Source organism: Lates calcarifer, linkage group LG2, assembly GCF_001640805.2.
Source record: "Lates calcarifer isolate ASB-BC8 linkage group LG2, TLL_Latcal_v3, whole genome shotgun sequence".
Classification (NCBI taxonomy): domain Eukaryota; kingdom Metazoa; phylum Chordata; class Actinopteri; family Centropomidae; genus Lates; species Lates calcarifer.
Genome location: NC_066834.1, coordinates 7,611,470 through 7,625,494, shown reverse-complemented (window position 1 = coordinate 7,625,494; position 14,025 = coordinate 7,611,470). Strand labels below are relative to the sequence as shown.

The 14,025-nt window shown below is 38.8% G+C and overlaps 1 protein-coding gene across 2 annotated transcripts; it reads left to right on the top strand.

Annotated features, from left to right (window-relative positions):
- The first annotated feature begins 3 nt into the window (after window positions 1-3).
- Window positions 4-13,749, top strand: LOC108887900 (SHC-transforming protein 3). Of its 2 annotated transcripts, XM_018683580.2 has the most exons (14): window positions 4-1,580; window positions 1,805-1,883; window positions 1,978-2,540; window positions 4,914-4,984; window positions 6,681-6,741; window positions 6,837-6,956; window positions 7,081-7,134; window positions 9,344-9,395; window positions 9,499-9,625; window positions 10,218-10,410; window positions 11,634-11,706; window positions 12,494-12,590; window positions 12,694-12,841; window positions 12,942-13,749. In XM_018683580.2, exons 2-14 carry the CDS (start codon window positions 1,832-1,834, stop codon window positions 13,068-13,070), a joined length of 1,740 nt encoding a protein of 579 aa, XP_018539096.1. In that variant the 5' UTR covers window positions 4-1,580; window positions 1,805-1,831; the 3' UTR covers window positions 13,071-13,749. The 2 variants fall into 2 exon arrangements, with proteins under 2 accessions (XP_018539096.1, XP_050930739.1); XM_051074782.1 differs by lacking the exon at window positions 4-1,580 and having other exon boundaries at window positions 1,785-1,883.
- Window positions 13,750-14,025: the final 276 nt, after the last annotated feature.

Below are 14,025 nucleotides of genomic sequence, written 5' to 3'. Positions count from 1 at the left end.
TAATTTTAGTCACTTTTCAAGCAAAAATACTGAAACTCAATGTTTCCAGGTACTTGAATGTGAGGATTTGATGATTTTTATTTGTTGTACAGTACTGTGCACATGTTTTAGGCAGTTTTAGGCACTAATGGTAAAGTAAAAAAATAAAAATAAAAATAATTCCATAATTAATTTTTATTCATCAATTAACCTCATGTGAAGTGCAGTAAACAGAAAAAAACCTAAATCAGATCAGTATTTCTTATGACCCTCACTGTGTGATTGGACTCATTGTCCACCTGCAGAATTAATCTGGGACTGATCAGACACCTCCCTGATGGTACTGATGAAGGATAAGAGTAAAAATATCTAGAGTGCCTAAAACATCTGCACAGTACTGAATATAATAGTCACTTTAATATGAATTTGTTTAGCACTTTTTAAAAACTATTTTCCAGCATTTCATAGACAATGCACTAATTAATCAAGAAAATAGCCTTTAAATGAGTTTATGAAAATGATTTGTTTGCAGGCCTAGATTGCAGTTCCACTGCATGACCACTAGGAAGAGACAAAGCTCTGCGATATAATATTTAACACACAGACTTTAGGACTTGTCTGGTCCTCATATTATCACATCCAGCTTATTTACATTAAGTTTGCAGTTTTCACATCATCTGTGCTTAAGTAATTTGTTTTCAAGAAAAGTCCTGAAGTCAGAAATACTTCCATTATTCTGTAAATTCTTATTATGTACATGAAATACAGAGGTTCTGTTACACTCATCTTTTTTTGTTGAAAGACAATCTTTTAATCAGGACTAAGTACAGTATGTAAAACACTCTTTAGCTGGCGTCTGGCATATTGCTCTGATTGCAATCAAATGGAAATGCAAATGTTTCAGTCAAATCCCCTTCCTCATGTAGGTCATTTGAATATGACATGCATTAGGTTCAGTCTTGAATGTCTGTTACTGTGTAAATCAAGTCAATCTGAGCTGTTTCTACAAGTATTATATATGTTGAATCCTCATTTTCTAAAATTAAGAGAAAACATTTTTCAGTGGGAAATCTAAGCTAATAATGTATTTATAACACACTTTAACAGCATCTCTGAGGAGCAAGTGATGTTAGAAGAGAGGAATAGAGCACTCATGTACTGTATTGGCTCTGATTCAGTGTATAAGTGTGTGTGTGTGTGTGTGTGTGTGCAGCATGAGTCACCCTACTCGCCTGTGATTGGATGGTAGTTTATGGGTGAGGGAGGGGGAGGGAGCCTTAGGGGCCGTCTGTCAATCTCTCCTCTGCTCCATTCACACATTCATCTGCATGCACCGTCATAGAGAGACAGAGGAAGTGAGGGAGAGCCTCTCATTCATTAAAAAAAAAAAAGTTCATTCATAAAAGCCGCACAATTCTGCCGTGCCTCAGAAAGAAAAAGACAGAGGGGAGGAAAGTTGATGTGGAGGTGAAGCAGAGCAAGAAGAGCCTGGCAACTGACTGAGAAAGTGTATGGGTCAGTAGGATGGGACTGTACTCAGCATGACTAGAGCGGAGCAGACTGGACTTTAGACTACACAGGACATCCCCAGTCCCACACTGGTGAGTTGAATCTAGTGTAATATGCAGTAGTAATACCATTTAATAATCTATGCACACAGTACACCAGATAATTTCCCAAAGATCAGCTGATTAGTAGTTCAACCAAAATGTTCAGCTCAGTGCATTTCAGATGTACTTTATCAAGTCAAGTCTCTGTGTGCCATATATGTCTAATCTCTAATTTCTGGCAGGTTTTCCTTTACTTCTCTTTTACTTTATCCCAGTGCTCTCCTTTGTCCAGTTCCCTGATTATGAGAGAGCAAACCTTACCCAGGTTCAAATCACAGACAGGACTCTTACCAGGTAGCTCGTCTCCTTTGTAGTCATTACAGACATGATCGATACAATGAAAATCACTGTGCTGCATATCTGATTGTAATACTTTCATCTTCTACAGGCATGCTGAAACGTACCAAATACAGTCGTCTGCGCAACGATTCGCTGACATCTCTGGAGGATTGTCCCCAAAGAATGCTGCCCCTCAAGAGGGAACTTGGCTTAGACTCTGATTTTGCCCAACTGGATCCCGGGACGCCCTCACACCACGGGCCGTCCACCCTGAGGGACTTCATCCCCCGTGTGGCCAACATCCGATTGCAAAGTCCTATTTCTCTGCGGGGCCTGAGGGGACAGATGAACACAGCTGGAGACACAACAATTGATGGACACACTGACAGACCCTTGTCCAGAACAGAGTGGGGATCAGGACCTAATCAGAGATTTTGTAGCCAACCATCCCTTAATCTGCCCCTATCCACCGGCCAAAATCTGACTCACTCAGCTCTGCACTGCACAAAAAGACCCATCACCCTGCATCGGATGGCCAGCCTCCCCTGGACCCCCGGCTGTCCTCCATGCTCACAGCACAGAGACGGCTTGTGCTGTCTGAAGGCTTCCTCTGCAGCAGATGACTGTACAGTGGTGGGGAAGGCAAACAGAGCAGTTCATCATCACATCAAGGTACCTATCACCACATGTTAACCAATAACAGTGCATGACTGCAACTAAGAATATGTGGGAGCTTCCTTGTCAGACTAATCTTCATGTTTTTCACTCTGCCAGTTTGATAAAAAGTATTAATGTGTTTAAACGCTATGAAAATGTTGATTGTGGGTTAGTGTAAAGCTTCTTCACTTTACGCAATGCAAAAAAGTGGAGCTAACCTCATATCTAGGGTCCCAGCAGAGAGTTGAGGTGCACAGTTTAATTCCTATCAGCGCCAACACAGACACACATGTGAACGTAAGACTGACACACACACACATATTAAAAACACTCTTCTGTCTCCCTCTGCTCTATTCACACTATCACACTCACTTTAGTACATTCACCCCCTCCCTCTCAGATAGAGCTTCCTGTGTAGGCAGTAGTGACTCATCCTGGCTCTCTTCTCCTCTCTAGATCTGCTCTGCTTGCTTGTGTGTGTGTGTGTGAGTGCATGTGTGTGAATGTATCCGGTATCAGCAGAGCCCATGCTGTCCTAGAACCGGAGGTGTGTCCGCATGGGTGATTAGAAGCAGGGCCTATGAGCTGACCACTGATGGAAATGAGAACGGACTGTCTGATTGTCCTCTCCAGCAACAAGCACGCACATACATTACTCTACCGCCCACTCACCCCACCCATATACGCACACATGTATTGATGTAAGTCTGGTCTCCATCAATGGACTTACTCATCCTGCCTCCAGCCTATAAGGTTTGCTCTGCTGAAGCTTGTGGCGAATAGAAATGAGACTTGCCAAAGTGTATCCGAGCACATGGCCCCAGTGTTGCCTGGTTGCATTAACTGTTCCTCTACTCTCTTCAAATCTTTATAATCAAATACAGATGTCCAAGATGTCCAAAACTATTTAAGTACAGAGGTTGCATATTGGATAACCATGCACAGGCTATTCCACAGTTATGGTCCATAAGAAAAACTGCAATTAATGCTCCAGCACTCTATGAACTAAACCAGCAGCCATGAGCGTAAAAGATCAGTGGGTTGGTCAGTCAACACTCTGGTCCAGACTCAAATATCTCAACAACTATTGGAAGGATTGGTGTGCACTTTTGCACAGACATTCATGATCACCAAAGGATGAATCTTACTCACTTTGGTGATTCCCTGACAGTTCCTCTAGTGCCACCATGACATTGGTATTTTTGTTTTTTAGTGACCTGTTGTGTGTTGTCAGCTATTGGATCGATTTCAGTGAAATTTGGTCCAGATAACCATGCTGCTCATAGCTTAAGTGATCTCCTGATTTTTCTTCTAACATTAGCAGCAGGTCAGAGTTTTCTTATATGGTAAAATATCTCCAAATCTGCAAGAAAGATTTGCACAGATGTACATGGGTCCCAGAAAAATTCAACTGGTGAATCATCTGAATTTTCATCACCACCACCATCATGAGGTGTTGTGTGAAAGTTCTCTGCAGCTATTGTTGATACCATGAAATTTAGACATTTACATCCCTCTCATCATAAACTGTAATAGTTGTGTTTGGCTCCCCTCCTCTTCAGTGTGTCTAGTACTTAACATCAAAACCTGAGACATACCTGCAAAACTAAAAACACTCAGCCTCACCTGTAGTTGTGTCATGTCTACATGTCAAATGTAGACATGCTAATGTGCTAAACTAAGATGAGGAACATTAAACCTGCTAAACATCAACATGTTAGCACTGTCCTTGCTGGAATTCGCATTTAGTACCGCTAGCGTAGCTCTAGACTCCTAATCTTGTTTACTTGTTTAAAGCTTGGAAAGCTGTGTTCTGTATTAGCCACAGCCTTTTAACAAATTTCTTGAGTAGTCCAGCCAAAAATTGCTGCTACTGTTTTAAATCCATATAACATTATTTCTTTTTTTGAATGTTCACCTGTAATGCTCCTTAGGTAGACTGTTTGTTTGTATTGCTAAGGTCATCAGGCTCCACAGATATACAGATGGTTGTCATCTGCATAGTGATGGATTCAGGCTGCAGGCAAAAGTGAATAGATCAATTATGTCAATGCACAAAATGAAGCACTACAAATAGCCTGAAGCCTTTAAAGTTATGATATTATTCAGAGGTAAATCAGGAGAAAGTAAAAGAGAGAAAACAAATGATAGAGTAAAGTTAGTTCTTTCCAGTTCCTATCCTTTGTTAATCATTCCTCAGTCTGTCTGATTTTTATTTCAGTCATGCGGAGACGCTTAAATTGAGGAAGAGCAGTATGCAAAGATTGCCAACCACACATCAGCACTCTGTCTGAGGGTCACTCAAGACATCTACTATCGCTGCCTCCAGATTAATGATTTTTCCATTGATATCAGTGGGTTACTGGTGTTTTGTTGTATCTTTTTAAGTACATGGGCAGCGTGGAGGTGACCCAGTCCATGAGAACCCTCGACTTTGATACGAGAATGCAAGTCACACGGTAGGAGGTCCTTGCATTACTACCACTACCACACACACACATGCACGAATATGCAGATACATAACAATCTATCTAATTGTTAACGTGGGCTCAGAATAAAACTCTGCATGGATAACTTGATGTTTTGCTTGTGCACAGAAGAAGAACATACAAAAGTGCTTTACCCTGACTGACTAAATTCATTCAACATATATTTACCAATCAAGACATGTGTGGCTTATTTTAAAAAATGTTTCAAAGGGGGAAATCAAATTAAATGTATAATGTTTCATAAACTGGGGCTTTCTCCTCATCATTTGATATTGACATCCTAGTGCAGGATGCCAAAACACTGATGTACACAGCAACCTCTGTTCACAACAACGCTGCTGAATGATGGGGTAGAAAATCCAATTAGATGAATTTCCTCCTAATGATCTCTCATAGTCTTATTAAGAGAGAGAGGGGGAGAGACCTCAATCCATTACATACAATTTGTTTTCAAGGAGAAGAAAAGCATTTCCTGGAAAAAAGCCTTGTTTCCTAGTGGGATGTTATTTCTGTATGTGTGGGTGTTTGTATCCTTTCACCTCTTTGACCCAAGTATCAGCTCTCTGAAGGCATTCTTTAGAGAGCTCTTAATAAATTCATAAAATATAGTGCTTTTAGACTCAGAAATGTCATTTTGCTCTCAGGTAGAGAATTTCTATTTTTATGTTATATTTTATATGTTATATTTTTATGTTTATTTTTTTTTTTTTGAAGAATTTATATGTAACGTGCATACATGTCGAAGTGTTGCTGCTTTAATGGTGCACTGAAGTCAGCAGTCAGTGTGGCTTTGATTAGTATCGTTCTGTGGTTAATTATAATCTTACTATAATGAACTGTGTGAACCAGAGCTCCCTCAACCCAGAAAAGCCCCATGTGAACCAGGATTTGAACCTTGAACCTTCTTGCTGTGCACCACTGTGCCTCCCTCCCATTACAAGTGAAGCATTCAGAATTTTACTGGAATAAAAGTAGTATCATCATCAAAGTGTATTATGTATAAAAAGTTTAAGTATTCATTATGCAGCAAAGTGTGTAAGCAGCAATTTAAAGGTGTCATAAGATGAGATCGTGCTAAAATTAATTACTTCAGTGTAAGAAATAAACTAAATTAATTTACTTCAGAACTCAGACTCTATTATTTTGTTCTGTATTTTAATGCAATTTGGAAGAAATTACACTTTATTCTATTTTTCCTACTTTATCCTCAAATGAAATAATGTATAATACCCGTTAAAGATCATTTTTGATTTGTAACGTACTTTTTACATGTAAAGTGCATGGTGCTAATACTTCTGCTTATATAGGATTTTGAGAGTAGATTTTTACTTATAATAGAGTCTGCTTACCCTAATGTATCTAATTCTGCATATTGTGCTACTTTTTAATATAATGTTACAGTATAATTTATTTAACTGATTTACTGTAGACAAGCCCTCTCCTACTGTAGTTTCCTTCCCCTTATGTTTTCACATGCAAGTCACATGTCAGCAGGACGCACAGCATCACAATATTTACAAAGGTATCTCTGTGTTTGGTGTGTACATGTACTTGTGTGTTTGTATGTATGCATGTTTATAATCTGTGCATGCATACCTCTGTGTGTGTGTGTGTGTGTGTGTGTGTGTGTGTGTGTGTGTGTGTGTTTGTGTGTGTGTGTGTGCAGAGAGGCAATCAGCAGACTGTGTGAGAAGACATCAGCCAAGACAACAGTGAAAACTAAAAGGGTATCATTTACACACACACACACACACACACACACACACACTGACGCAATCAACACAGACATAACAAGAATAACTGTGATTTTTGTCCTCATCAGCCTGCGTACAAGGGACTCTCTGCTGTTCTGGGTCAAATCAACCTGCAGTTTTCTGGTAGCAAGATCATCCTCTCTGTCTCCACGGACAGTGTGACTCTGATCGCCGCCTCCTCCTTACAGGTGACAGCTTCAACACACTAAACCAAATTATAATTGTCATGCATCTGAATTATTGAGGTATGGAATGAAAACCATGCGTTTTTTTCTGTTTTGTTGTTCCTTCTTCCTCTCTTCTCTCCCTCAGAAGATTGCCCATCACCCCATGCAGGCCATTTCCTTTGCCTCAGGAGGGGACTCAGTATGTTCATATTTTCAAATGCCAAAAGCTTCACATGTACAGACACGTTCATGGGCAGACAGGGACACAAACAGGGTAGAATGTGCACAAACACACACACACACACACACACAGTGAGTAATTTGATTTTGTTTGATTACTGCTTGGTTTGCTTCCATTTGTGGTGGATTGAATTATTTCCTACCCCAGCTTTTGATCCGTCAATGCTTGTAGATGTTGGTGCAAGTTCAGACTCCACATTTATCAAGGGGCTAAAACTGAAAATTATCACTCTAGTGAAAGAATTTAATCCTACTTACAAACTTAAGAAAAAAGGCATTTATCAAATATCCCTTTGACTTAAAATACTCTTGAAGTTACAAGAGACCCAGAGGTGTCTTCAGTCTGTGATGAATGCAGATCCAGCAGAGGACTTTCCTCCCTCTACAGACACTTTCCAAATTACTGCATATAAGAAATTGATTAGATAGTCGTCAGTTTCACTTGTTAATTTCAACTGTAAAAGGATTTTAAGGATTTCACTCAAACACAATGACTTATTGTGAAAAATAAATAAAATACATGTAATTAGTCATATGACCACTTGAGTTGAGAGCTGTTCTTAAAAGTTACATACAAATTAATTAGTTGATAAATGTTATTCTTCACACTCAGCAAACAAATATTTTACTCCTAAGTTGGCTTTTCAGACCATTCTTAGGTCTTAGGATAATGCACAAACAACAAATTATGAGATTCTCTCATGCTCTAATACAACCAATAGAACTGGTATGCACTTACATGATCTTTACACCTCGTCACATCTGTTTCAAACTAATAACTCCCATGTATCCCCCTCCCACCCATGCCCACATTATTTCTATATGACTGAATTTGGGTTATTCATCCGGAGTGAAAATTTCCTGTCGCCTGAATGTCTATAATGAATACAAGTGCAAATCATCAGGAAGAAAAAAGAATCAATGCAGCTCTGTTAATGTTTGAACAGCCAGTGGGATATGTAAGTCATTAGCTGCTGTCTAGGTCAATCCACAACTGCTTGACAAACAAAAACAGTTGTTTATGCCTCAGTTTGTATCCATTAACTTTTTTTTTTTTTTTTAACTCAAACAAACAGTGACTGCAAATGTTGGGTACATAGAACATATTTCATTGCTGTTTTGATACTGTGAGGTTGCACTGGCCAAAGATTAGAGAGAACAGGAGGGTAGTTTCTCTCCAGGGAACAACACCAGAGAAGCTATGGATGGGATTATAGCTCGCTGTTTAATTAATTAGCTAAAATAATCTTGTAGTGTGCTCTAAGCCTCGCTCAGTTGGCTTGGAAGACACATGGAAGATAGTGGAAGGGAATTAAAATCAATCTGCCACAGAGGCTTTGTGGTGAAACATATTCAGCTGACTCTGCTCTTGTATTAGTATCAGAGAGCCACTGATAGAGGGAGTGAATTAATTAAACAGAGAATACACATGGATGACCATTAACTGAGAAAGTCTGCTGTGTTTTCAAGGATTAAACGTTAAAAAATGTTATAATTATGAACTGAACCCACCAGATGTACAGGTTATAAACTGAACTATACAACAACCACAGGATACAGATGGTTTAAAGTGAGCCTATGTCACTTTTGAAAGAAACCATTATATAGCTTTCTCTTACAAATGAAAAGCTGAATTTATGGGCAGTAAAATCCACCCTTGCTCAATTTAATATACTCAGAGATTTTGCTGTTAAAGCTTCCCTTGGTCTGGTATGTCCGGCAGCTTTTGATGGCTAATGTTAGCTATGAATATACTAAGATAAGATAATCCTTTATTAGTCCCACAATGGGGAAATTTACATTATTGCAGCAGTGTAAGTGATTGAAAACATAGAAAAAGACATATATACAAGTAAAAGACAAGATAAAAACAAGATAATGCTATAAAAAATATATACAACAGTATAAACATGACAATATAATAAAAAATATTAACAGAAGAGCAGTATACACAGGACTTTATACATAGAGACAGAAAATGAACTAAATACAGAAACTGCACATTTTGAAATGGAATTGCACACAATGAATGACTGATAGCAGCTATTTTGGATTAGGATAGATTAAAGTGTAGAACCTAGTGAAATGGTCCATGTGACTATGTGGTCTACTAGGAGCATGCATATATTAGCATTCGGCACATTATTTCTCTCTCAATTTGTTAATAGGAAATGGCGGACTGCATTGCTTATGTTGCAAAGGATCTCACCAATCAGAGAGGTAAGGGACAGTTCTCATTATAATGAGCTGGGCTTCAGCTGGACAATCACACAAGGTCTTACTCATTAAGGAGGAAACATCTCTCTTTCTCTCTCACTGTCAGCATGCCACATCCTGGAGTGTCCCCAGGGTCGGGCCTGCGAGGTTATCAACAGCATCGGTCAGGCCTTTGAGACGCGTTTCCGCCAACTTCTCTGCCAGACGCCATCACTCCTGTCCACCAATCCCAGGTTGTCCTTCTGTATACTGTGGCTATCATACTGGTGACACAGCACAATAAATTGCCAAGCAATGTCTCACCCTACACTGACCAATAATTCTTCTCACCTGCTTTTATGACAGCATTGTTGAATGTTTGAATGTAAATGAAGTTTGATCCATGGTTCCTTATATTTATTCACAGCTGAAAAATTAGTTGATTAATCAACAACTGTTTTAATAATCTACTTATTGTTTGAATATTTTTTTGAGTACAAATTTACATCTATAATTAGATAGGTAGGTAAATAAATAAGTGATAGATAGGACTTTCCACAATTTTCCTACATTTTATAAAACAAAATGATTAATTGATTAATCAAGAAAATGACTCACAAATTAACCAGCAATAAAAATGACTATTTCTTTGTGTAGCACTGCATTTTTGTTTATTCAAATTCAATGTCACTATATACGCTCAGCAAATGCTTTTAATTTGAGTTTGTGTCTCTATCTTTTGACGTGTTTCTTATTTGAGTCTATGTGCGTGTGCATTATATTAACAGAAGTCATGTCACAGCTTCTCAGCAGTGACGTTAACATCGTGTAACTTTCTGCCTGTAGGTCAGCAGTGAGAATCTGTCACAACTGGGGCCCCAAGGAGATAATATCAGACCAAAATGTCAAGCTGGGAGGTGAAGTGAGTGAGCACTGTGACTACTACAATGTGATCCCAGGAAAGACGCCTCCTCCTGGTGGAATGGAGGACGTGCGCATCACAAGGGATGAGAACAAACAGGATGCTGACATGCAGGGGGTAAGAGTTAACTGTTGTTCAGAAACTCAAACAATATTTAATCAGTTGAGCTTTAACATCAGTTTAGACCTTTGAAACAACAGTTTGAACAGAAAAAAAAACAAATCTCAACAAAAACACACAATGCATTAAGATTTGCCACAAACCACTAACTCATCAGTGAACTCTGTACCTAAAAAAAAAAAAAAAAAACATCTACCTGCTCTTGACAAACTTCCCTTATATCTTTGCAAGCTTATTTCACAGAGCTCATCTTTCAGTCATAATCACATGATAGACACATATCTGCTGTCTGTCCTTAGTGTAGAGACAAACTTGGTAAATAAAACTTCCATGTTTTCTGCTCCACCCACTGGGAATGGTCTGCAGAGGGAAATTAAATTAAAGAACTTGGTATCTCAGACTGAATTCAAGTTTATTGTAAACTCTGTGGCAAAGGCTTCTTTTACAAATTGTTACTGTTTTTAGCTCATTTTAGGTTTCTTAATATCGATAATCTCTGTACATTTCTCTGTCCTTATCTTAATTAAGCCTTAATTCATTGTCCCCTGGTTTTTAGTTTTATTTGTGTGCCTGATGTTGTTTTTTCCTGTCTGAAATGTATAGCCCTGCCATCTTGGACATGTCTGTTGTGCAAAAAAGGTTATCTTAGATTGGATTTAGATGGCTAAATAAAGGTTAATAATAAATAACTTTACATTATACAATGATGGCAACTGAGCAACAACATCCATTGAGGAAGGCCATGAGATATGATCTGTTTTATATACGTAGAATTATATTTCACAGATGAACTGCATAATTTGAAGTAATCTGATTTTTCCATGCCATGACACCCAGAGGATAAGACACAACAAAACATTTTAAAATAAATAAATGATTATATCATTATTTTTTAAATATGATACACGCATTGTACATTTCATACTCTGGCTTTATCCAGGATGGGTTTGTTGAGCACAAATACCCACACAATTACACCTTGGACCTCCCCTGTACAACATAATTTTATCTGCTTCCCACTGAGAAGGAGCAGCTGTACTTTAAGTACCTTGCTCAAGGGCACTTCTGTAGTAATAGGGGAGGCACAAGCACTCCTCATTCACCTTCTCCTCAATGATTGTGCTTGTCCGGGAATTGAGTCTGCAACTTTCTTGTCATGACACACACACACATACACACATCTCTGTCTTGTGTGTATGACTCATCAAGTGCTGTTGCAGGTTCGTTTGTCTCGGCCTGTTTCACTGTATGAGAACTGCTCCATCACAGAAGGAACTCCAGCTCCACCTGCAGGTAAAAGTCATCATCAGTACACTCCCAATCCAAACCACACTGTGTCCATATACTGTATGTCTATACAGTATGTCTCTGTATGCATGTTTAATAGTTACTTAATGCTCACTTCAAGGTCTCCTACTGAACTGAAACTTTACTGTTGTCCCTCACTTGTAAGTAGCTTTGGATAAAACCATCTGCCAAATGAGTAAATGTAAATTTAATCAACACTATTGAGTACTTGTATGTAGCTGTGTATGAGTAAGCCAAAGAGGAATATTTATTTTAATCACAAGTGAAAAACAGTCAGAATAAAGGTCAGAATAAATGAGCTCCAAGTTGAATCGCTAACAAAAGCCAATGAATAGATCCATCACTGCTACATCCTGCAGCAATGACATTTGAATTAAAAACAAAATTAAATAACAACAACAATAACAAAGATATGAATTTAAGCTTTTTGACCAGCAGCCCCATCTTTTCTGTTGAGTCTATTAGACTCTTTGCTGAAGCTGTAATGCCTTAAGTATTTAGTTGTGTCCAGTCTACCTTTTTTCCCACAGAGAACACACTCAGTTTGCTTTATTATAACACAGCCATTAAAACACTTTAAATGTCAGTTTAAAGTTAATCAAAATCAGAATTGAATTGTAATTAAGTAGATTTAGTGTAATTCAACATATTTATTTAACACTAAGTTTAAAGATTTTGTGCAACAGAAAACTGAAATGAACGGTGATATAATCCTGATTGGTGCAACTTAATCTTGACCTTTTATATTCGTCTTCTATTGTATCTCCATCAGATTCAGTGGAATCTGACGTCAGTGCTGAACAGTGTACTCCTCTCTCTGAGTCACTGATCCAGAACCTGATCCAGAAGGAAGGCTGGTTCCACGGCAGGTGGGTAACCAAAATCCCTGCACCTCTACCACCAATCCAGCGTCTGTCTGCTGATGTATATCCCGCTCTTCCTTTCTCTGTAACTTTGTGTCCTTAATCCTAGGTTAGGAAGAAAACAGGCAGAGTCACTTCTCACCTGTAGTGGGGATTTCCTGGTCAGAGAGAGCAGCTCTGCCTCTGGTCAGTACGTACTCAGTGGTATGGAAGGTGCCACTGTGCGGCATCTACTGCTGGTCGACCCACACGGACAGGTAAAAGGTGTGGCGTTGGATTTTAAATGCATGAGGAGAGGAGAATGGCAGTTGGCCTCAATACATAAGCCTGTTGTCTGTGTTTTCTGCATGGACCCAGGTGCGGACCCGCGATCAGGTGTTTCTGAGTGTTGGTCACCTGGTGCGTTTCCATATGGAGAACCAGATGCCCATCATTTCTGGAAGCAGTGAGCTGCGTCTGAAACAGCCAATCCTGCAAAGACACTAATGCTCGTTCATCGGCAGTCACATGACTACAGTGGCCTTCAGCAGTGGTTCTCAACGTTTTTGGAGCCGAGGCACAATGTGACCATGCAAAAAACAAACAAAAAACACACAAACAAGAGAACCATAAACACTTTAGGAGACATCATTCTCTAGAATGTTTTATTATTTGGCCATTAATACACATACATTTTGTACAGTAAGTGCAGTGAATAGTTTGATTTTCCTGACGTTTAAGTAGATCGTCACTCATGTACACACTGTGCCTCGCCCTGTGTTGAGAACAGCAGCTGGCCTGCAGAGCATCCTGTCTCTGTCGCTTTCTCTCTTTCTCTCTCGGGCTGAACTTGCCGGTGTTTACTTAAAGTCTAAGCACAATCACTGGTGTTGGGAGGAAATTACCAGAATGTTGGCAGGCTTTCACAATCATTTTTTACATGCTAAATTTGTCTTGCGTTCATTTGTTTTGATATGTTATTGTTTTATGTTCCCATTTGCTAAGCTTGACTTTTCATCCCACTTGTTACATGCTGAAAACGGAATTCAAATATTCTTTGTAACCAGAGTCTACAGAAACAGATTTGTAGTTTAGTCTTAGATAAACTGGCAAATATGCAAATAGGAATGTTTTTGTTCTCCATTAATTGTAATAAAATACATCCTTAGTTCTTTTACAGAATGAATCACTGGACTTTGTCAAGTCTTTCTTGCTCAACCTCCAACCACAAAAACTTTGTGGTTGAGCTGTGGCATTTCTTCTTACACCTGTAGACAACACAACACATCATATAACAACATGACACAAATCATTATTAATTAAGAAAGCAGAAAACATTCATTTGCCATTGTACTTCCAACACACATAACTACTCTTCCATAGTGATGTGTAGATATTTAATACCTGGATTTCATCTCTGCTGATGAAATAAAAGTAATAACACTGATGAACTTACATATTT